This window comes from Danaus plexippus (assembly GCF_018135715.1).
Source record: "Danaus plexippus chromosome 9 unlocalized genomic scaffold, MEX_DaPlex mxdp_24, whole genome shotgun sequence".
Lineage (NCBI taxonomy): Eukaryota > Metazoa > Arthropoda > Insecta > Lepidoptera > Nymphalidae > Danaus > Danaus plexippus.
In genome coordinates this window covers 3,976,007-4,000,624 of record NW_026869847.1, presented here as the reverse complement: position 1 = coordinate 4,000,624, position 24,618 = coordinate 3,976,007, and the positions used below count along the sequence as shown (strand labels likewise).

At 31.5% G+C, this 24,618-nt stretch overlaps 4 protein-coding genes across 8 annotated transcripts in view; 2 read left to right on the top strand and 2 right to left on the bottom strand.

Annotated features, from left to right (window-relative positions):
• The window catches only part of LOC116767289 (rotatin-like), a 28,728-nt gene extending 14,449 nt beyond the window's left edge, over positions 1–14,279 (bottom strand). The window contains exons 1-22 of the mRNA XM_061527205.1: positions 14,073–14,279; positions 13,817–14,004; positions 13,555–13,745; positions 13,372–13,485; positions 12,959–13,154; positions 12,754–12,891; positions 12,317–12,529; positions 11,891–12,060; positions 11,614–11,821; positions 11,084–11,548; positions 10,867–11,011; positions 10,265–10,420; positions 9,757–9,881; positions 9,425–9,636; positions 8,901–9,037; positions 8,343–8,555; positions 8,018–8,267; positions 7,637–7,803; positions 7,110–7,379; positions 4,709–4,929; positions 3,010–3,154; positions 2,551–2,681 (exon numbers count right to left, since the gene is read on the bottom strand). Coding sequence (XP_061383189.1) covers positions 2,551–2,681; positions 3,010–3,154; positions 4,709–4,929; positions 7,110–7,379; positions 7,637–7,803; positions 8,018–8,267; positions 8,343–8,555; positions 8,901–9,037; positions 9,425–9,636; positions 9,757–9,881; positions 10,265–10,420; positions 10,867–11,011; positions 11,084–11,548; positions 11,614–11,821; positions 11,891–12,060; positions 12,317–12,529; positions 12,754–12,891; positions 12,959–13,154; positions 13,372–13,485; positions 13,555–13,745; positions 13,817–14,004; positions 14,073–14,115 — 4,098 coding nt within the window. The 5' untranslated portion in view covers positions 14,116–14,279. The remainder of the gene's footprint in view (positions 1–2,550; positions 2,682–3,009; positions 3,155–4,708; positions 4,930–7,109; positions 7,380–7,636; positions 7,804–8,017; positions 8,268–8,342; positions 8,556–8,900; positions 9,038–9,424; positions 9,637–9,756; positions 9,882–10,264; positions 10,421–10,866; positions 11,012–11,083; positions 11,549–11,613; positions 11,822–11,890; positions 12,061–12,316; positions 12,530–12,753; positions 12,892–12,958; positions 13,155–13,371; positions 13,486–13,554; positions 13,746–13,816; positions 14,005–14,072) is intronic.
• Positions 14,280–14,672: 393 nt separating this feature from the next.
• On the top strand, positions 14,673–19,041 carry LOC116767389 (superkiller complex protein 3). Its single transcript, XM_032657688.2, has 2 exons — positions 14,673–14,815; positions 15,023–19,041. The coding sequence occupies exon 2, from the start codon at positions 15,023–15,025 to the stop codon at positions 18,830–18,832; it is 3,810 nt and encodes a 1,269-aa protein (XP_032513579.2). The 5' UTR covers positions 14,673–14,815; the 3' UTR covers positions 18,833–19,041.
• LOC116767390 (tRNA (guanine-N(7)-)-methyltransferase) lies at positions 19,030–20,675 on the bottom strand. The gene is made up of 6 exons (XM_032657689.2): positions 20,172–20,675; positions 19,956–20,071; positions 19,705–19,889; positions 19,510–19,623; positions 19,332–19,433; positions 19,030–19,174 (listed from the first exon to the last, which is right to left on the bottom strand). The coding sequence occupies exons 1-6, from the start codon at positions 20,243–20,245 to the stop codon at positions 19,043–19,045; spliced, it is 723 nt and encodes a 240-aa protein (XP_032513580.2). The 5' UTR covers positions 20,246–20,675; the 3' UTR covers positions 19,030–19,042.
• Positions 20,676–21,246: 571 nt separating this feature from the next.
• LOC116767524 (kinase D-interacting substrate of 220 kDa B) overlaps positions 21,247–24,618 on the top strand; it is a 39,374-nt gene continuing 36,002 nt past the window's right edge. For 2 of the 5 annotated variants that reach the window (XM_032657887.2, XM_032657882.2), the window contains exon 1: positions 22,323–22,760. In XM_032657887.2, coding sequence (XP_032513778.2) covers positions 22,470–22,760 — 291 coding nt within the window. In that variant the 5' untranslated portion in view covers positions 22,323–22,469. Of the gene's footprint in view, positions 21,417–22,322; positions 22,761–24,618 lie in introns of those variants that run through there. The other 3 variants (XM_061527319.1, XM_061527326.1, XM_061527320.1) reach the window with 3 other exon arrangements.

The following is a 24,618-nucleotide window of genomic DNA, read 5'->3' as shown; positions in this document are numbered from 1 at the left end:
TCACGTATGATTTCCAGAATCCTAACAAGACGCCGCGAGTATTGACCGCTATCCAGGAGTACCTTACATCCAATTAACAAATGCCTTCCAACTGCCTTCCCACAGATATAGCAAGTCTTTTCGGTACCTTTACCCCATAGTACTCAATTACTCTGATCTGGGAGTAATTTGGAACGCATTGAGATATATAAATTAATATTATACGTATATATCAACCATATTTTAGTTTAGCGATGTAACTTAGGTTTCGGACGGCCCTTATGTAAGATAATAATTAAAACTTGCTTTCTCAAAATAAAATCAGCTTAAAATTACAGATTTTACACTTTCTGTAGTACTATTTATTAAGTTGTATTATATTATTTTAAGAGAGATTTAAACGAAACACATTACTTTTAAGTCGCGCAAAACTCCATGTACTGTAAAGTGTATAGTGAATTATATTGTAAATAACTACGATACATTGTTTCAAAGTAAATTGTAAATATAACGATTGCGGAATAAATCGATATTGTCCTTTTTATTTGCCATTTATGTGTTTGAGTTCAATTGTTCAGTCTAAGTAGCATTCTAAAACACGAGAGGTATAATTAGTGCATATTTATTTTTCCAGCAACGAAATAAGCGTGAACGCAAGTTACTATGCTATAAATATTACTAAATAATATACTCTAGAATTTTTACATATGTAGCCTGGAATTGTGCAATAAATAATACAATAAAAAAAAATTACATTGGACCTATTTATTTGAAATTCGAATATTATTTATAGTATTTTATATAAAATGCTAAATATAAATGTATTGTATTTGTGAAATAGTTTTTCATAGATATTTAACGATTTTTATTTTTATTCCTGAAACCAAAATTTATGTAGTAAAATAATATTATAATCAACCTCTGCACACAATGAACGACTTTATTTGATGTAATGATAAAGACGCCGTATAGAGATAGCCTCAACTATATTCTCTTTGAATTAATATAGAAATCAGTTCCATAGGTAGTTACATACTAATAAGGTTATTTATTTCTAAAACCTATTTGAAAATACATATTTGTTTTTTGTATTTAAATACTTATAATTTTTTCCACGTTGCTGTATATGGCGTCTCGTTTATTCAACCAAAGAGTACGTATATAGAAATAATATATCAACGACCGAGAATCTCTATAAAATATAAATATCCCCCGCGTCAATACACGAACAATGAACAATAGTAATATTTATAAAATACATATTATACTATTTTTATGTTTGAGTCTATTCTGATGTCAACCTGTGTTTTGTATTTTTATTATTCATCATACATTTAAATACGTGCGACGATAAGACAGTAATAATTTTAAATATATTAGCAATTATAATCCCACTAACTTTATAAATGAAAACGTTGGATATATGCAGGTTTCTTCCTCGGCCACTCAAAAACTACTAAACGCATTTTGATCAAACTTTACAGTGACGTGTTTTAGACATAACCCGGTAATGCGTGTAGCTTCGTTGGAGTGACGGCATAACAGCTTATATTGTGCATAAAGTTCCGTGACCCAAATTATAAATATTTCTGCGTATTGGTTCGTATATTTCAATGCACCTTTCTGCCTAAAACCAAATATCACGTGGACTGGGTCACAGGCGAAAACTATTAAAATTTATATCACCGTATTTACTTTTAGGGAAAATAAAACAAATTCAAACTAGCATTTCTCTCTAACATTGAATTTCATTACGCGCCAAAATGCACGTGATCGTTATGTAATCGAATTATTTAAGTTAAATTATTATTATTATTATTATGTATGTAAATTTCTAATATGTGATACAAACCTTGAGCCGATTTAATTGGACCGTCGCTGGTGGTCCCATTAAGCCGCGTACGATTGCGGTTGCGATTATAATTCATACATCTTTATTGAACCGCAAAATAAGTTAGACAATAAAACACTACACTTACGTTCTATTAATAGAGAAGCGATTGAATTCAGTCACGTATATGTTATCAGTAAATTTCATATTCGTTTTGATTATATAAAAATAGTTATCAAGATGCTTAGCCCAAGTTGTGACGTCACCATACTACAGACGAAACGTTTCCCGTTTCTCCTTTAACAGCCTACATTTATACTATAATGTGGAATGATTTTACAATGAAAAACTGTTGACACTCCGTATGTAGTGTGAGTATTAAACTTGTGGTAAGCACACAATGTCCGAACTAAGTAACTTGATCTTTGTGTGTATAATTTTATTTATTGTAAGATATCTAAGACTTTTCCGAGTACACGCTACACATTCAAATGAAGATACTATTTCTGGATTTATAATTCGTATTTTTGTACTAGCTACATTTTAGCCCATATTTCGACTTTATAATACACGTGAACGGGTCGGACGAGATGAAAGTCCTTTAATTTTGTTCTTTGTACCGCGAAGTGAAACGATAAGATATATATAAAAATTCAAATTGTTTGCTCCTAGGAGATAATTTTATTGAATCATCGTATATCTGTAGAACAACTGTTCTGAACGCGACTTTATGTACTCACCTGTGAGTGACTCGATGTTCTAGCACTGACAGCCGTCAATACTGCAGCTGCGGCCGCTCGGACTAGGTTCGCCTCACCCTCGACATTGAACACCTCGATCGCCAAATCAGCCAATGACTGATTTGGAATACCTACAGAAAAACCTCAATCAGCTATTTCAGAACACTTTTATTAACATTATATATTTTGGAGTTTTTTTTCTACTAGTATGTTTCTATATCTCTAATGGACATAAAACAATAGTAATATAATATTATCATGAGAAATTAAATTTAATACTCAATATGCTTTTTAAGTGGTGCCACACTATCACATGCCTTGTTACAATACCTTCAAGGACTACCATCGTCTATACAGCTTCCTTGCTAGGATACTTTCCGGAACCACCGCCGTCTGTACAACTTCTTTGATACGACTTTTTTCAAAACCATCATAATATATACACGCTATATATCATACCCTGCAATAGCTGCGGCACCAGCTGAGTGTGGTGCGACAGGGATGCCAGCAGATGTAGCGCGCTCGCTCGCACCTCTACACGATCAGCTGACACGCACTTCACCAGCGCCGTTATCACTCCGCTATTGTAGTACTCGCACCATCTCTATTGATATTATAGTACATTCAGAATCCTTAGTCTAAGTATGAACCGTCACTACGGACGGAGCTTTAACGGTTTTTCATTCATACATTCCCGTATAGTATTAACGTAGGCTATTTAATGGGAAACGGAAAACGCTTCGTATGTAGAATGCAGACTTGGATTATGAACACAGACGTACTGCAAATTTAAATTATTCTGGTTTTTAAATGAATAAAAAAAAAAAAGAAAGCTTATACCGGAAAGTGACCCTTAAATACAACCAACTCACTATTCTAGATATGTTAATGATTACTGATTTATATATATATTTTTTATTAAATATTAAGTATTTGTCATATTTTTTACTCATATAATACTATGTTCAAATCATTGAATTATATTTCATTATTAAGGTACGTATTAAATAATAGATAACTATTTATATTAATGACTAATAATAGTTTTTATTAATCTATTCTTAAATGAATAACCCTTGCTGTTTGATAGTTTGTATGTCTTCTGGTGGACGTCGTAAAATACTATAATTTAACTGAAATAATTTGATAAAATCCATAAAAGCACATTGTTTTAACCTATGAGTTTGCATGATAATTCAATATTATTAGAAAGTAAGGGATACTAAAAAATATAATCGTAAAAATTAAAATATCTTTGAGGAAATTAATTATGATGTAAGGAAATAGAAAAAACAATCAATCATAGGAAAGGCTTATTCGCGTTACAAAAGATAATATAGAAACAAATATGTATGTACTCAAAAATGACATCATAACAATGACGTCATTAAAGTTTTCGCAAAGTCACATTATTCAGTTGTCAGAACAATGGTATACGATGTCAGCGGAAACTGTTTTATCTAGCGAAAAATCAATTCATTATCTTATCATTGTATTTGTCACATTGTACGAGTGTTATTTTCTACGTTATTATCAAAATAAACATCAAAGTTATACAAAACTGAAGTGTGAAATTCTGTGTATGTATTTGATATAAATAACGATTTACCAAAACAAAACCATTGAACTAACCTAACATAGACCAATTTAAATTAGGGTAAGGATCTAACGAATTGCAACGTAATTAATTTGAAAATGAGTAAATATATATATTTTTTTATCTCAATTTGTCTTGCAATATACATTAAATATTCCTACTTTCTGTTATTTATAACACAGTTGTTGTCAACATTTTTGTGAACATGTATCTGATTAAACAAGATACCAAATATAATTTTAGGTTTCAAGTTGATCATAGCATGGCCACTTCCTCGAATGAAACAAAATGTATGACGTAAACAACCTCCGAACCAAACAGACAGATATAAGCACTAAAATAATGCAAATTAAGATTTCGTTTTCAATTTTAAATTTCGATTTTATCTCATTTTTTAATTGGTCAATATCCTTTTTGATTGTGTTTTTATTAATAACTTCTGATAAATATGTTTAATTTTAATCATACGAATAAATGCAGTTTCAATTTTCTATTTAAAAAAAAAACGAAAATAGAAATAAAAAATATATATGTATGATATAGAATAAGTTAATAACGTACCTGCACAGGTATAGATTTATCACGTATCTGTGTCGATAGGGCCATTAATGTGAGAAGGGCGTCCAACCTGCAAGCCTGACCCTTCCGCCCTCCCCCCGAAGCACAACCTCCCAGAACTCCAGTGACAACCCTCAGACACATCATGACACTATCCTCAGATAACTTGCAATACCGGGAATACGACAAGTACCTCACACAACGCATCAACTCGTTGAGATATCCTGGAATTCGATTTAAATTACACACGTCTGATTATTTTTGAGGCATTTATTGAAATCCTGGAGACGGGACATAGGCTATATTATCCCGATCCCGACCGCAACCCCAAAACCATACGGGAGGAACCATAAAGTACAGCTCAGATAATAGTGGTGACAGATAACGACTCCGATGTTCACGCGGACGGAGTCGCGGGCAAAAGCTAGTTTAGTTATAAGAAAAACTAATTTATGTAACGACTTGCACAACAATAAACACATACATCTTGACACATTTTTTTTTTTAATATCAATGTTAGATGTGCACACAAATGAAAAAGTTTCCTAGTTTAAAATCAGTCATAGTACTCATAGTTCAGAATTACTAAGTGTTATGAACATTAAGATATTTTATATTAATTACGACTTTAGTATGTATATTTTAATGAATATTGCTGTACATAAAAGTAGTACTCCTTATTTTCATGTAATTATTATTTCGTTATTCTGTATGAAAGCAATACAAGTTCCTTTTAAGACAATCACATTTTTATTATTAGATTCACATGTGCATAACAAAAGTTGATTAAAAACATGTGTTGAACTCGGACTGGAATACTTTCTAAAACTGCTCCTCTCGTCTTTTATATGAAACAAGTAACAACTGTTGATTGTCAATGAATAAAGCACAAATAGTGTGTTCAAAAACCGTTATAATCCCAGACCACAATAAACGCAGTAATTTAAATGTTGAGGTTTTTCTATATATAAGATCGTGTGTGTTTTTTAAAGATTCACTACAGTTTACTCTCTATTTAAATCGCATTATATATGATTGTGTAACACAGATATGATGACCTCAGTTTCAATGATTTGTATGTAGGTATATGTATATTTAAATCTTTACAATTTGTGACATATATCATGAATAACTTCGACGTGGTTTCTAAATTGGATAGCTTTAAATTTTTCTTAATTTTAGTAGCATTTCACTTAAGTATTAGTAGGGGCTGTTTATACACAAGACGCCAAATATATTAAGAATTTATTGTCAATTTGTTTGTACTATTAATTATTTTTAATGGATTCACTTATGTGATTTTATGTGAACATAGAATCCGTCACACTCGAGTGCCTTGTGCCTAAAAACGTATTCTTTGTATGAATGTAACAATAAAAAATATATCATCGTTTGAACGCCATGTCACATCACTAACATTACGAATGTCATAACCTAAAATTATCAAAATAATGGCTAGTTAGTTAAGGCATTACATTTTTTTTCTACAAAATTTTTAGACAGCAGTCAAAAACAAAATGTCTGATACTTCTTTTTTATTCGTAGTATGACGTATTCAAAGCTCTTGCTAAATTACTTCAGAATACACATAACTGTTTAAATGCAACTCAAATTGCACATTTAAGATGTTATCACTTTATCACAATAGACAAATCATTCATAAGTAGATTTTTATAAAGAGGTCTAAGACTTTCGCGAGTATTCATTTAAATTAAACTAATATTTTTGGGATTACTACGCTTTTTAAAAACTACGTACTCCCGACGTTTCGGATACTTAGCAGCAACCGTGGCCATTGACAGACGAGATGTGGATAAGATTGTTATGTGTTATGTTGCTGGCAGTTTTATTTTGCAGTTAAACCTGAAAACCTTGCGGCCCTTTTAAAGTCCATCAAAATTTTAATGCTTAATTTTTTACTAGCTTTTGCCAGCGACTTTTTATATATAGACTTCGTAATTGGACGAACAGCGAAACCAAAATTACGAGTCACGAGATATAAGACTTTCGCGAGTATTCATTTAAATGAAACTAATATTTTCGGCTTACTACGCGTATTTTATTATTTTTAGAAGAGTATGAATTTATAAATATCATAAGGAATCGCAACTCTAAATGAGATACGATGTAATTATATTTATTAAGTGTTAAATAAAATATGAATTTATAAAGACCTAAAAACCAGCAAGGATTTTGTTCCTCGCAAATAAATAAATTTATAAGTGCATCAGTTTATATCTTTTAATTTTTTTTTTTCAAAAGTTTATGTTCGTAATAATTTAGTTTTACATTTAGTTTACAATCAAGGCCGGCAACGACGACCGGCCGGCACGACCCCTTCTGTTGCAGATGTCCGTCTGCCCGTTTGCCCCTTTGGGTCATATAAGTAAAAAAAATTACTTACCTAACATATGAAAATCCTTGAGATCAATTCTCTCCAAGCAAGACAACAGAATCTTCAACAGACTTTCCATCCTGCCGCAGCTGTAATCTTCTCGTCCCTCCAACATTACGACACATCTAACCAAAACTTTCACTATATAGATTCTTAACTGTGTCACTTCTATATCTTCCTGTGTGCTCTGCTGAGGGTAGAGACGGTCTTTACTCAGCAATGATATGATGACCGCGTCATCCCCAATAAATGAAGACTTAATCCATGACTTGGCACCATCTGTTGAATAAAATTACTTTTATATTGTATATATAAAAATATTGGGCTAAAGCCATTTAACAGATGTCGTTAGTAGTGCCGTTACTATTATTAATAAGGCGTGTGTCCCTACCATAAGTCTGGATGTATCGTTGCCGATTTTTGATACGTAAGCCGTTGATGGTACTTTGATCAGCAAAGTTTAAAACATGATAAAGTGGCAACTGAATTTAGAATGACGATGCAAACTTATTGTAAGGATATTAATCGACACAAACCTCCGTCAGGGACATTGTCCATATAGGTGATAACAAATTGCAGTAACTCCATCAATAAAGCTACATCCCCGGACGAGGCGGGCGGCGCGCTTAGGAAACGCCGCGTGCGAAGCCACGGCAGGTCACCCAGCTTGATAACACCAGCCAGAGGTACCAGGTTTATGTAGCTATATAATGATTAATAAAATAAACTCATGCCTTCAATGGGAAACATCTTCAAATTAAACAAAAAATATATAAGAAACTATGTCATTATAGTCAGAATATGACAAAATGTGTGGTGTTACATAGTGTATAATTTTTAATTATAATCATAAGGCGATAACCACGCCCCGATCACGAGCTAATAACGCTACTTTATTTAAGCTTGATGTTTCTCACCTCTCCAATAGAACCAAAACCTCGTGGACTTGGTCGTGGCTGGTAGCATTTTCCAGCTGAAGGAGTAACTTAGACAAGATATTTTGTAAACTGGCGGATGTGAGGGCTGCAAGATCTCGGGAGCTTGGGGAGGGGGTGGAGATGGAGGGGAGGGGGGCAAACGAAGCCGTCTTCAACTTGTTACCGCCACAAACCCACCACCACCTAACACTGACAGCACTCCGAAACGATTCATCACTCAGGAGCCATTCTGAAAACAATTCGATAGTTCTATTACAACTGGTCATATTTCTACTTCAATTATTTAATTATATAAAATGCATACCAACGGACGAATGATCAGTATTCGGGCTGGTCTTCCAATAGTTAGTCACAGTGAACGGCAGATTGGTTCTCTCGGTCACGTTGTATGGAAGTGATGGTATTCTATTTCTATTCGCATCTAGTTCTTGGAGAGCGAAACCCGCCCAGACAACGAGCGCTAGTACCTGCGCTGACATCAAAACACAGTTCTCGTTGGCTGGAAACACCAGGATTACTAGAAAAATAATATTAATGATAAAATACTTTTAGACACTAAAATATACTGAATTTGGTCTTTTTTATTTGGTAAAAAAACCCACTCTTTTAACCGACAAATAAACAATAATTGAAACATACTGTGTCATTACATACCACAATGATATTTAAATACAGTTTATGACATTATAGGCTGTCCAAAACATTAGTCTAGCAGAACTTTACAAACTGTAGGTACTGATTGAGAGTTGTGGCATAAAAATATATTTATCAATGGTATTTCATATTTCTATAGAAATAAATTACTAGCACATTTCCTTAGGATCTTCCTTACAGGAATACGACTTCAACCATAAAAGTATACCTCGTAACAGCAGTAGTGGTAGATCCGCCATCTTGGTCAGGGCGTGTCTGCTCATGAAACACACGCTGTTCAGTACCGATACACAGCTGATGGCGCACTCGGGGAACAAGAGGTAATCATCAACCATCAGCGACAACCTAAGAGATCATATAAAATCTAATGGTATACCACGCCATATTTTTGCGTATTTTTATTTAAGTTTCACTTTTTAGATTTATAGACGCTTTGGTACGAATTTATTATTATTCACAAAATTTTTGTTGGCTTGTAGTTTTTATTAATTTATCATGAGAAATATTATGTTTGTCATCCTTATTGTATTGCACTCTTTTCGACTTTATTATATTTTCAAGCGTGTATTTTCTTTTAACCAATTCGGATTATTATTTTTAGTTTGGACATTTTTTTTCTAATTGGTTGATTAATTCAATTAAACAATAGACAAGTCCAGGTCAAAGGTTAAAAGTTGGTACTGTATGCTTATTACTCTTGTATTAGTCATTTGTAGCATTTTGAAAGCTTACCTAAGTAAAGACACAATTAATTTAAGGCCATCGAATTCTATAAAAGTTTCATGTAAACTCTGCTGCCTCATCAAGAGAGCCAGCTGCTGTAAGGTACTTCTGCGTAAAGAGGGCTCCAATATGGGCTGACCCGAGGGAATCCGAGGGACGTAGTCTGTATCCAGAATAAGATCTTGTTTTAGAACATCCAGTATTTGAATAAGGCCCGATGTCTGAAATATTACAACGATAGTCCATATTTATTTAGGGTAAATATAACCAAATTGGTGTATGACTTTTGAAAATTTGAGAATACAAGTCTAAATTTGGGAATATTAGGAGTTCGGGACAACCTGTGTAGTTTTCGAGGGGGAGCTGGTTTGATCGATGTTAAAATCTTGGGGTTCAATTCGTCTTAAAGCATTGAGGAGAATATCTGGACGCAGTGTCTCTCGAGGTGGCAAATATTTGTCGTCGTCTGAAACAATCACAGATGGTACGTTTTCAGTTCAAAAACATAAAATTAGCTGGATGTCACGGAATTTTCAATAACCAGCAAAATATAATAAATATATGGGATTTTTGTAAATTGTTAAATTGGAAGAAAAGACTAACTTAGTTACATTTTTAAATTCATAATTTTAATAACAACATTCCTACACATTTCAGTAGAATTTTGTGATCACCTTCTAAATTATACTGTTCTAAGTTAACATCGCATTGGGTTCAACATTTATCAATGTTGGATGTAGCCCTGCTTCAATATGTAACCTTTATATGGCCGTGAATAAGACGGATTCTAGGATTTTTTTAGCTTTAAACTAAGGAATGGTCTATTTTAAAGTAGTTTAGTACTATTACCTGCACTCATTAGCTGACACAATTGATGAGCAGCGTCCATAGTGACGGAAGGGCAGCGACTAAACACAAGTCGCACCAGCCCCGCACACCTCTCAGGCTTGGACACGCCCATCATGGACACTATTTCCTCTTCTAACGACTTACAGATTGCTAAACCTGAAACATTGTAAAGATTGGTCAGTATGTGTAGTAATTGTTGGCGTCATTTATCTAAATCATACTTAAATAAATATGATATGATTTTTTTGATATGGTACGCGATTTATTACACTTTTTTACCTTTTAGTCGAATTTTCAGATAATTAGTTCTATTTAAGTAGGTACTTGCGAAAAAGTTATATATCATTTAAGTTTTTTTTATCTTTAGGTTGACGTATACAATGTTGACCATGGAAAAAAAAACATAAGTTGCTTAAAATGTATAAAATCATTGTATTAATGATGCACTACTGTATTGTACACGTTGAATGACTGTACCCTAACCTTTAATTTATGGCCACCATATTGATTTAAGTTTTAGTCACTTAAGGTAGAAACTTTGGTGCACACTATTCTGAAAGATCGGAGTAAGATTATGACAGAAAATTAAATGATTGTCTTACCTAATTCTGTATCGTGAGCAGCATACACTTGTAATAAAGGCAACACCGGCATCAAGCTTGCAAGAAGACGCCACCAACAGCTGTCGCTTAAAACCATCCTCCCTCTCAAGAGATATAATATTATTTCTGTAGCACAAGTCTCCACCTAAAATTTAAATTATAGTACATATATGACACATTATTGGAGCAACTTATATGGAAGTAATATTTATTTTACCTCTTTATTAGTTGAAGATAAGCCATGACAACATATTTCTGTCAGAATGCCAACATCACATACCAACGTCAGAGCTTTCTCGTATTCTCCCTCATTGACATTTTCATCCAACAATATAGATTTTACCATCTTAGACAGCATTTTATAGAAGTATACTTGGACCCACGGTAGACCATGAGCTATTAGTGACAGTAAAATATTTCTCAACAAATCCCAATCACTGTCAACTAAATCCATATCTTTAGACTTCTTCAAAAGAATTACGGCAGCATCGTTCAGAAAATTTTCATTCATATTTAAATGTAAAACAGATAAGGCGTTTTTTAAACATGCGAAGATCTCCTTGGGTGGTTGGCTGTACTTTGACATTCTAATAAATTTAACCGCATTATCCATACTCAAGAATAATTTATTAAGCTCTCTTAGTTTATTTTTAAATTCCTGATCCACTGGCGATTTGATAGCCTAAAAGCAATATTTATATCAAATTCTTGTTTATGTATTAATATTTGCAGAACATATATACATACAAGTAGAACACATTCTATTCTTTTGCTAAGGCCCTCATACAACAACTCAATGGCGGGGTCAATTTGTGCAACTTGCATGGCTGCTGTCAATGAAGAGGGTGGTAGGGCGGATTTTTTCGACCAACTCAATAACATTTCACCACAAGGCACTAAACGAAGATATGTAGATCTATAGTGTATAAGATTTGTGTTTTCCAAAAAACACTTTCTGTGAACATAAAAACGTTTTAAATTTTCACATACTAAAATTCTTAACATAATTTGGAATTGTTCAGACCTATATTGTGATAACAGGTCACCCAACATCCGCATCACTCCAGAAGCCTTATGAGCAATATCTCTATGAGTTTTAGAAGAGTGTTCCATTGACCAGAAGTGATTGTTGACACAATCTAACAATAATTCAATAAGACTTTCTATTAAAGAAATACATATGTTGAGCTCTCTCTGAAAAATCATAAGAACTTTATATTAACTTTATTTTTTATTTGTTATTGCTAACAATTAATAATCAGCCAATCTCAACTAATTTTAAAATATGTTATTTTTTATCCTTAATAACCAGCAGTTTTCAAAAAGATATGAAATATATATATATATATATATATATATATATATAAAACACAAATGCTGCACAATAAAACTACAATAATGAAATCTCTGCTCACTTTCTTATACTAACTAGAAAATCCAAAACAATTACCATAAATAGAACATCTTTTTCATTGTCACCATAGAGACTGCTTCTGGCCATCATTGACAAAACAGTGTTTAGAGTCTCCAATGCAAATATAGGTGCTGGTAGTTGTCTTAACGCGACCAAAGTGTTGTTTTGATGAATATCAAAATTACCATTAGAAAATTGGGCCAATTCAATGTTTACATTGTCATCAGACTCTCTGTGGTCCTGTGGAACCTGAAATACATTAAGAAAAAGACTTTCCGTATACATGTCAATGGCAACTAGGTGAATTAGTTGCATAAAGCAGTCTCGGCTTTTGCTAACAATTTAATTCACAAATATTCATGTATATAGTATACTCATCATTCTCATAATTTTTTATGTGATTACAAAAATGTTTTAAGCTATGTGAGATCTCTCATCAGAGTTTGTTACCAATAGCCTTTAGTCTTTCTTACCTTATGGGGCTTGGATACCAAATCCAATGAAAATAATTTTAAATATCTCATATGCAGACTCTCTGTTATACACAATAATACTTTTAAAGCTTCCCCAGAGTTACCACTGATTGTCCCATCAGCTATACCCAATAAGGCCTATAATAAAGAAATTTATTTTAAAAGAAATATATAAATAGTTTACTATACTCAAATTATTAGTTACCTTTACAATAGCTGGTCTGTTCAAAAATATTTCAGGTGGAAAATCACATAAGAAAACATTTCTTATAAATCTGCAGCATCTTCTGGTTGACTTCAAAACTTTAAGAGAATCTTCAATTAGCAACATTGTTTTCAAATCCGATGGATTAAGTTCAATCCAAGGAAAAAGTAGCAGATTTATACCATTTAAGTTAGAACTAAAAAAGAACACCTTCATTTGAAACAAGAAACATCACCTATTAGTTTTTTTTTATATAAATGTCACTTTTTAACATCTTTAGGGCTAAATCTTTATAAATTTAAAATACATTTATGATAAACTCTAATTTCATTATCTATCATGGACCATCTTTACAGTTATTTAGATAGTAATTAACATAAAAAACCAAATCTTTTTGACTTAAAAATACTCACACATCATTTTTTGGATGAAATTCTTTATCAAGATCTGATATGGAAGTCTCTGCAGATGATTCTTTAGTTAAACCTCCATTATAGTAATCACTGCCTTGATAATTGCTTTCAGAGCTGAACAGTACATGTGATACATTAAATCAGGTTTTTGATTAATTTAACAAATTTCTAAAAAATATTTACCTTTTAGAGATTAACCTGAGAGAAGGTATGCAATTTACTTCTGAATCAATAGTATTCAGAAATCTTAATGTCTCTAAGATATCTTCAAATATTTCCATTGCTCTAGAATCTATTTTACTTTTTATATTATTCAGATTTGATATAAGATTCTTAATTCCAAGCTCTTTAGCAATATACGTTCCAGCTTTTGTCTAAAAAAAATTTAAATTTATAGTTAAAAGAAGTAACATCAAACAAATATTTAAAAAATATGTTTTCTTACTTTGATAGTGAGAAGTAATAACTCTAACGCTTCTTTCTGTAGGGAGGGTTTGTTAGACTGAAACCATACCAAAAGCGCTTCCAACAATTCTCTCGTACCAGATAATTCGTCCTCAAATTCCCATCCTAATCTCATTTTAGCTATTAAAACTTGTAAAGCTCGCTCTCTTATCTCCTTCAGAGGGTGATCTTTAAAAATTATAAAATTAACTAAGGCTAACATAAACTTATATTGCTAAGTTTAACAGTTTACATACTTAATTTTTTTATGTAACATGATGTTACTTCCGACGATGTCATTTTACATTGACCAACTTTGCTTTTATTGATTATTATATTGTTATTTAATATAAAAACAAATGTCTTTTATCATCCATCAAGTCTTGCATATAGATCAGTTCAATTTAAATAAATTTCCGACAATTTTGTATTGTTGTTTTTAAAATCCCTACTGTGTACATATTTCAAAATATTGACAGTTAAACTAAGGACAACTCTGAGTATGATTTTGTAATTATAAGTGCAACATTCTAAATGACAACGAATAAAAATGAAAATAATTTAAAATATCGGAAATAAATATGATAACATCAAAAGAAAGTATATTTTAATTAAAACTATGATTATAAAACTTACAATTTTCTAGTATACATACAAATTAACTACATTATTACCGTTCAATATCTGCTACGAAAAAAAGAAACTTTTTCTCTCTTTTATATATAATAAAAAATATGAATTTTTTTATAACCTTAGTTAATTTTTAGTGATAATATACAATATTATTAAATATTATTATCTACTGATTTAAAACTATACGTATGTCATGTGTGACACAAAAGAACTTTTTCATTAAAGTGTCATTTTGAAATATCAATCATAATTTAAATAAATAATTAATATAAAAATATCTTATATTTTTAATCTTTGATTTCTACATTATATTAATTTATATGTATTATAAAACATTTGCTATTTAGTTGTATAGCTGCCTTCAAAGGTATTTTTTCTTTATAATTGAAAAGTTTTTGCATATCTTCTTCACTACATAGCTATTTCAAGCTCGTCTATTTTGTTCTAATATTAAAACAATTCAAAAAAACAAGCAGTTCATAAATAAATAATTTTAAAAAATCGTTTAAATAAATTATAACAGTACACACTTTGAGCTCTTATTTTTATTTTATTAAATAATGTTTATTTCCAGATGGCTGATGTTAAATCACTTTTAAAAGAAGCAAGAAAATTGATTGATGATAAAAATTTTAAAGAAGCTCAGGAATGTTGTAAGAACATATTGCGAAAAGACAAAAATAATTATTTAGGTTTGGTACTGCTGGGAAAATCATTAGCAGAATCTGATCAGGCTCCATTGGCATTTCAAAAAGCTATATCTAGTAAACCAGATCATCCTTTAGCATGGCAAGGTCTAGCTAATTATTATGAAAAAAAAGCAGATGCTTCAGCTATAAAAAAACTTTTAGCAGTGTATGATGAAATTTTGAAATTGCAAATAGATCAGGAGAAAGCATTAGAAATTGTTTCCAAAGTTGGTCAACTTGGTTGCATACATAAAGATAACTTAGCAATTAGCATTCTAGTTAACTATATGAACAGAAAGATGGACATGTATACAGTTGCTGAAAAAGAATTATTAGGTCTATTGAAAGCCGATATTATATGTAAAGAGGAAGACATCCCAAATGTTGTGAATATTATACGCAAAATAAATGACAGAGAGCCAAATGACTCCATTCATATTTTGCTAGGAAAAGTAATTTTACAAAAAAGTGAATTTGAACAAGCTATGAAAGAGGTCATGGAATTGCCTTATTTTACTTCTGGTGTAGTATTTCGTGATTGGCTCTGCAAATACCTATGTACATATTATATTCAAAATAACTCATTCAAGTTTGATTTAGAAAAATATTTTAATGAAATAACTTTGGGAATTGAAAATTCGAAGTATCCTGGACTCTTAAAAAGTATGATTCTCTTTGACAAGCAATTATATCTGGAGGCTTACAAACAATGTGTTCCACTTGTTAATTATAATGAAGCTGATTTGACTGAAGTTACATTTATCATTAAGTGTACCTTTATGTTGAAGAAATGGTCAGTGTCCCAAAAGCTTTCTACAAACTTCTTGATGAAGGTAAAAGATAGTGACTTTGCAATCACTCTAAGAAAATTTTTGTTTTTATCATTGGTAGAACAACAAAAATGGAAGCAAGCTATTTCAGTGTCCCGAGAAATTCCTTTTGAATCTTTGGATTTAAGTGAGCAAGCAGCTCTCGCCAAATGTTACCTTGAAAATAATGAAGATATGGATGATCACTTGAGACAGAATCTTGAGACTACTCACTACTTTACACAGCTGGAAGCTCTGTCATTAATCAAACATGAAAAATACAATGAAGCCATTTCATTGTTAGAGAAAAAACCTGAAGATCCTTTGAGTTTCTTCTATATAGGCAAAGCGTATTGGGAATTAAAAGAATATGAAAAATCTCAAATAAACCTTTTAAAAGCTGCAAAATTGAATGCTGATCATACAGAAACATTTTTGTATTTAGGGATGTTCTATCAAAACCACAAGAATGATTTTGCAAAGGCTAAAAAATGTTATGAAAAAGCTTATAGTTTGGACAGCACAAATATCAATGTTATTAAAAATCTAAGTGATATTTATGTTGAATTGGAACTAAAAGATTCAGATTTTGAATTATTATTGAAATCTAGTCAGTCTGTACAGACAGAATTTGAGTGGGTAACTTTTCGTCTCGGTTTATATTATATAAATAAAAGAGATTGGGAGAATGCTATTTTACAATTTCGTCATGTGATCAAACATAATCACAAAAATGTTATAGCATTTGAATGTCTGGCTGATGCATATTATTCAAGGGGATCATTTACATCTGCATTAAAAGCTTATAATAAAGTAATGTCTGTCAATCCAAAAAAAGCCCTACATTGCCTTACAAGAATTGGTTACATACATTCTCTTTTAAGAGAATATGATGAGGCAATTTCAACATTTAAAAGAGTTTTTGAGATAGACCCTTTTTCACTATTAGCATTAAAGGGAATTGCTGAAACATGGATGAGAATAGCAAGAAAGAAATATACTGCCAAATTGTATGGCAGTGCAAGGGACACAGCACAAACTGCAATCAATTATTTGATTATTGCTCTATCAAAAGAGACAAAATTTACCTGCTTTTGGAATTTAATGGCTGATGCATTAATATTTATAACAAGGTTGCCTAATAAATATAGTTATGTTTATATAACAGAAGCCTTTGGTAAAGGAAGTGAAGACATCATAAGGAAGGATAAATCTTGTATTTATCCACAAGCGCTTGCTTGTTTGTCCAGAATAGCCAAACAAAAATCGCAATTTACTTCATATGATTTAGCCTCTACTTATCTTGATTATTATCTATGCACTCAAAATATTGTAAATTGTCAGATAGCATTTAAATTGACTGTTGCTTGTATCAAAGATAAACCATCCACTTGGCGTAATTGGAATTTACTGGGAAAAGTATGCTATTTTATGAAGAAGTATGTTTTTGCACAGCATTGCTTTATTAAAGCCTTGCTTGTAACTCGAAAATGGTCCATAGCACAAATATGGTGCAATCTTGGCACATTGTATTTAAAATTAAAACTTTATAAATTGGCAAACTACTGTTTCTGGCGTGGTCAGTCCACTTTGCCGTCACACCCTCATAGCTGGATTGGGCAAGGACTGATAGCAGAAGTGATTCGCGAAGAAGAAGCTATGGATCTATTCAGACACGCATGTCGACTTGGCTACCACCCAGAAAGTTCACTAGGATATGCAGATTGGGTTTGTCGTACTCTGAAAAACGACAAGTATGAAGATAGCACAGAATTAAAATATGTTATCGATGGTTTATCTGCCATACCGTACGCCTTGGATTTACTGAGTTGGTTTTCTACATTTGAGACTGATAATTCTTGTGCTTCAAATATTCTGGGCATTTTACACGAAAGAAGCGGATTACTTAATAGTGCTTTAAATTATTACCAAAAAGCTTTAGAAGATGCAGAGGAATGTAATAAAAATATGATCCTCCTAAATATTGGTAGAATATACATAAGACTTACGAAATATGATGAAGCTATAAAGACTTATAAGTCAATATCCGAAGCCAGTCTCAACTCCACTTGCGGCTTAGCTCTAGCTCTTTTTAAGAATGGTCTTTATGAAGAATCCTATTCAGCTTATGATACTGCTCTGCACTGGCTTAGTAATAATGATGATGAAAAGGCTGATTTACTTGTTGCCATGTCAGGAATAGTTTATATGTTCAAAGGCCTTGACGACGCAAAAACATTATTGTTCCATAGTATACAAGTATCCCAAAAGAAACCCACTGCATATAGCTTATTTGCTATTTGTTCTCTGGGTATTATTCATTCTGATCAAGGATTATCCAAGCTAGCTTTAAGCGAATTGAAAAAGTACGAAAAGGATAATAATTTTGGATTTGATATAGGTTTTCTCAAATCTTACCTCTTTGTAAACGAAGACTTAAATCAAGCTATAAAGATCTTAAGCGATTCTCTTCACGACCATCCAAACAACACAAAGTTATGGTTCTGTTTGGCTCAATATTGCCTGCAGGAGTCAGATACGAAAGCAAGGTTGGCCAGTTGTTGTGCCCAAAGGTCCTTAGCATCAAATTATGAAAATAATGTCAGTTCTGCCAAAATGCTTGCAACAGCTAGTATAGCCGAACATGTTGGAGGTGATAAGAGAAAAGCTTCACTTTTAGCAAAACAAGGCCTCCACACACATCCTGACCAACCAGAAGTTTGGGCGGCGCTATTGTTATCAATCGTTACAAATACAATGTGGCATGAAAAACGTCTATGGATATCATCAGCCACAGGACATATGAGAAAAAATCTTAATATAACAAGAAGCCTTGCAAGGTGGATAAATTTGTTAGATAAGAAAATAAGCACCCAAGTAAATTAAAGAAAGGAAAGAATATTGATAACTGCCACTTGGAATTGTTAAGTTATATTTATTTAATGAATGCTTAAAAACATTTTCTGCCTTGCATAAGTATAAATTTTTTTTTATGTAATCAATTTTCCAAATGTATTAACTTTAACCATTAAAATAGGTTTTTTTATGTAGATATAAGTATGTGCATATATAAAAATAAAAAGTTTATTGCAGTAGTTATTTATTATATTCTACAAAATTATCAGCTACCCTTTGAAACACAGCAAGAAATTTTTCTCCATTATTTCTTGTAACTTTCTGTCCTTCCTCAGTACTTTCAAATAATTTTTCTACAATAACATCATTTTTCTGAAAGAAAAATGTATAATTTTGAGAACTATTAATAAATACAAAGAAATATCACAGTATAATTTTAAAAAAAGCAAACTTAATTAACTAAGTTACGAATGTGAATCATATTTCATATCTTTAGATAGTTTTTAAGTATATTTTTTTCTGCACTAACCAATTCATCATCTGGAATTCTTTTAAACAAAGGATGTTCTTCAAAATGTGTTACCATCCAATCATGTAAATCTTTAACATCTGTTATTGTATAAACAATACCCTGAAATTAAAAATTTGTTTGTTATAACATATTAAAGACTATCAATATATATATACATACAGAAAATATTTCTTACTTGTTCTGCAAGTACATAAGCATATTCTGATAAAAGCCATTTATTAATAATCCTCCACTTATGCTTGGCTTTTTTAAAGTGAGGATCCGGATATAAGAAGAACATTTTCTTAAGCTAAAATTTTAATACAAATAGTAAATCAACTATCAATCATCACTTTAAGAACCATGTGTAATGAAAAGAATTTTCAGGCACCTGACCCTTGTGAAAGAAATTAGGTAAGTATTTCATTGCATTTGTCCTTAGCACAGCAATATTTTGATATTGATCTGGAAATTGTTTCCTAAATGCTAAAATTCTATCATTTACATAATCTGACACTTTGACACGAATTTCCAATCCCAGCATTAGGTTTTCCGGAAACATTGGTGATAATGTAACTAAAAAAAAATAAGTTCATGAATATTAAAATAAACATAAAAAACAATTTGTCTATTTATTTTTACCTAGTAGTCCACCATAACCACAACCAACATCAAGGAATTCAACATTTTTCTTTGATGATTCTTTCTTTAGAATTGGATATAAATTCGACCAATCATATTCATCAGGATGTGCAGGGCTACAATGATATTTACACTGAGTTAACATGTTTCTAAATATTTATTATATATTGCATATTAAGTAACATATAATCTCGTTATATTGGCAATGATACTTACTATTCAAAGCAATGATCTGCTATAGGATTAGAATGTGCTCGCTGTCGATAGTACTTTTTTTGTGGAAGGGCCATTTCCTACTAATAGTTATTTTACAAGTATAGACTTTTTATCCCAAATAAAGTAACAAGAAATAAAACACGTAGGCTTATTTGTCTTATAACATGAGGAAATGCGATGAAAACTTTTAACTGATAATATTATTTTTTTAATTAGTCCTCGTGATACGATTCAAGACCATTTCTGCATTACCCTCTTAGATTTCATAACATTTTAAAGGGACATATGACAACAACAATTTTGAAATAGTTATTATAAAAAAATTAATAACAAACGTTTAAAGGCACTTTGTAGGTTAGGAGTTGTGACTTATAAATAAAGTTTTAACATAAATGTGAGTTAACAAAGTGACAACTGACAACTGACACCCTTTATCCATAAAAATAAAAATTATATCCAAGTGGTATTTTAAATTGTACCAAAACTCAATTATTAAATAAATATAAGAATAGTACTAAAAAACTATAATCCTTATGAAAATTGAAATGTCACAACGTATTCTATTTAATAGCCATGTTAAGCAAGTTACAGTTGTCATCAAAATTCAGTTCTGTAATTTGAAGACGATGTTTACTTAAGACGACGTATACTTAAGTCATTTTGAGAATGATAGTGTGAACCATATTCAACTTCGAACACTTAAAACTTAACTTAACTAACATACGAGCACTAGAACAACATTAAACAAGAATATAGAAAATTCGCCTTCCATAGTATCAGTTTCTGAACTCGGTAAGAAACAGGAAAATGGTACTTTCAAGAGATAGAGGTAGCCTCGAAAAGGGGGATCGACAGCTCTGAAATTCACAGAAATTGATCTATCTGTTTTTTTCCTTTTATATGTTTGAGTTGCAATTTACCATTCGTTTACGAACATAAGAAAACATTTTTAGTCCCATGAGTACTTTCATATTTTATTTCTAAACAAAAACTGTCAAATCAATTTTAGGTACATAATGTCAATGAAATAAAACGTCAGTTATGTCAACTGTCATATAAGCAATGTTATATTTGAATTTTTTCTAAGGTTTTCCTTTCAGAAAATAAAGTAAATCATGTGGTTTATATATTAATCATTAATTGAATAACAGTGTTTACGTAAGCCAGTGAAGTGTCAATAAGTCTTACATTGTGTGTAATGTAAAATCTCATGCTGCTAACGTACAATAAGCGTTTAAAGTCCAAGTAAGTAAGCAAACTAGAAATTCTGTAGATAATTCGCGTCTTTAAATATATTTACTTCTATTGTTATCTTTGTGTACGCAATCTTAGTTATATTACCTCATTATTTATGGTATTGCTTCTCATAACTTACTAGGGATAACAAATTTTATGAATTATATGCTAAACAACTGTCTGTTTAGTATTTTATGTTTGTAATGTTGGAAATGCTCTTTGTTGTATCTACTTGTAATATTCAACTATATGATTGTATTTCTAAATAATAATAATTTTTTATAGTCTATATTTATGATATAAACATAAAATAGTTTTGAATGCTAAAATACATATTGATGAAACTGAGATTTGCTATATGCAGTTTAAAACATATATTTTTTAACATGCAAAAGGTTATGAAGATCATGTTCTTTATTATTTCTATATTATGGTCACAAAAATAAACATAAAATTATGAAGTAGCTAAAATATTCTGGTTTAGGCTTTTATATTTTTTAAATAGCTTTAAGCACTATATTCAATAATAAAAAAGTACATTATTAAACACATTAAAATTCAAATTCTTTATTTCTAAAATCAATAAATGCAAAAATTTTCTGTTATATGTATTTTGTTTGCATATACTATTTAATGAGGTATATTTTTTCTACGGAAAAGTTATTAATTATATTACCTTTACATCATTTTCATACATTTTTAAGAGTAAATATTTTGGGTATAATCCATATTGTGTTGAAAATGAGTCAGTGTTAGTCATGATTCATGGTCATGTGCCAACATTGGGTTAGATTACAACTTTGCATATTCACTGAAACATATGAAACCGATAACTTTCGACATCGTAAGCAGCGGTTCATTGTTTTGACGCTTTTGAACCCCGCGTCGCCCACGTGCACTCGCCACCGGCCACCGCGCCGCAGTCTGTGGCTGGCGTCGCCCGCGCCGCACGCCGCGCTCGTTCCGGGGCCCGACTTATCAACTTACGGGATGTTATCATAGCGACGTGTCGGATATATGGCATTGTTATTACTTGGTGACTAGTGTTTATAGTGTAACGAAATGAAGAAGAACGAATCACAGCACAGCCTCAGTAGAGGCGTTTCGAGATCGGCTAGACTGCTCACGGACAGTTGTTCATCTGATGAGCCGGAAACGGAGAGGCTGCTTCATTTGCAGCAGCCTCCCATCGTGGTGGCGGCGAGCAGTGGACGGCGTCAGTCTCTTACTGCGCCCCCGTCACCCGATTATAGAAAAAAGAGGGACAATCGCCATCACAATTATATGAACCATCTTCATAATTTCATTCACTGGCGCGATATTTGGGGCGGAGAACCTCATAAACCTAATGAGGTATATAGGCTCTTTGATTACATTTTTGTTGATGCCAAACAACGTTAAACTACAGCATGTTGTAAAATAATCACAGCAATAATATCACATGGTGTTTACTTATATGCGACCTTGTTCTATAACATTTTTACATAGGTAAATTATAATTTGAATTAAAACAATCTCTTCAATGTCTGTTCAGTTGATATTCACATTATACACTCTACTGACTTTGGCTTTGTCTCTGTAGCCTTGGGCTCGTTTTTTATATAACTTAATAAAATGTTGGTATTTTTTAAATCTTTGTTCTATGTGACGAATAATTTGTTTATGTCATTTTGTATTTTAAGTGAACATACAGCTTAAAATCGATTAGTATAAAAAGTAGGTGTAGTGTTTGCAAAATTTTAACATGTTAATATTGTCTTCTTCGTAATTGGATTTCATACAGAAATTAAATGAACGTAAATTCGTATTCTTTTTCTTTCTTAAAATCACATTCAAGAACTTGGATAGTATCGTTTAAATGAGGAATTTATAATAATGTAATATGTTGACACTGAAAATACACGGATTATAAAATAATATCGCAAAGTTAGAAGTCTCAATCAATTATAATTAAGAAAAATATAAAACGGACTGACGAATTGTTTCTAGTTGTGTTCAATTAATCCGTCAATTGAAACACCCATAACTCAAGGCTACTCCAATCAATCAAACAAGCGACGATCTCATAGTAACAGATGTAAATATTTCAATATGAATGTTGGACATGAGTAATAAAAAAAAATCACATCACTTGTTAAGACTAGAATCTTAAGTCATATTTATTTTATGTCATTTCCGTGACAGCACAACAGTTAAGTAGAACGTTAAAACGATAACTATCGCTGTTTAACCTTATCTGTATACCTACGTGAAACTAAAGCTATACTGTAATTATAAAATAACATTTCTTAACACGTTCGAATTTATTATGACGTCAAACACGACTTGTTTTACATGAAGTTTGTCTTCAAGTTTTTCAATAAGTCAAGTCGATTTCAATAAGTTACGAAAAATTCTATAAACATTTTATTTTTCTCTATTAGTAAAAATAAATGAAAGAAAAAATTGTTATGGCCAACTATAAAAACATATGCTAATAGTAACACAAACGTCATGTGCGTAGACTATAAATTGATACGCCTAATGCTTATTGCAGGTTATATAGGTCTTATGTTATTTAAATACAGAACTGGTGTAAACATGTTTGTTTTCTTCAATACCGACTCGATACCAATAGGTTAAGTTAGTACTCGACTACTCACTAGTCCATCGTTTAAATTAACTTCTGATGTCTCAAACAAGAGTACATTCGCTTTAATTTTAGTAAAATAACTATACGTCAGTTCTATTTCAATTCTTTCTGATCAAAAACAAATCGACGGTAACTGTAGTTATCCCGCTCATAGTCGTAAAAACGTCTAAAAAGGACCGTCTACTAATTAATACGAGACAAATTGAATTTACTCTAACGCGTTGCAGACTGTTTTAAAATTGTTTATATATTTATTAATTAAAATTATAAATTACTTATATAATATGATATATAGTATGAGTCATAATATTAACTACTCTTAACAATTTTTTATAGTGAACGGTATTTTGTTTGCTAAACTAACATAGAATATTGTATGTGCATAATAAGTAGACGTGTCAATACGGTCGTTGGTTTGTTGTTAGTCTGTCCCCATTTCTCTTTAGATCAAGCCCTCTTCAACGTCTCTCACCTCTTTGGTGCCGCTCATGTAATATTTCCGTCCCCACATTAGCCAACATAATGAAACTATTGATGATAACAGGACAGTGTAACACCAGACTATAAAAACTTTTACAT

Coding starts and splice junctions, on each gene's coding strand:
- LOC116767390 (XM_032657689.2), bottom strand. CDS start 20,245: ATGGCCCTTCCACAAAAAAAGTACTATCGACAGCGAGCACATTCTAAT. Junction 19,890..19,955: donor TGGTTATGGTGGACTACTAG/GTAAAAATAAAT, acceptor ATTTTTTTTTAG/TTACATTATCACCAATGTTT. Junction 19,434..19,509: donor CTTATGTACTTGCAGAACAA/GTAAGAAATATT, acceptor TTTTAATTTCAG/GGTATTGTTTATACAATAAC.
- LOC116767389 (XM_032657688.2), top strand. CDS start 15,023: ATGGCTGATGTTAAATCACTTTTAAAAGAAGCAAGAAAATTGATTGAT.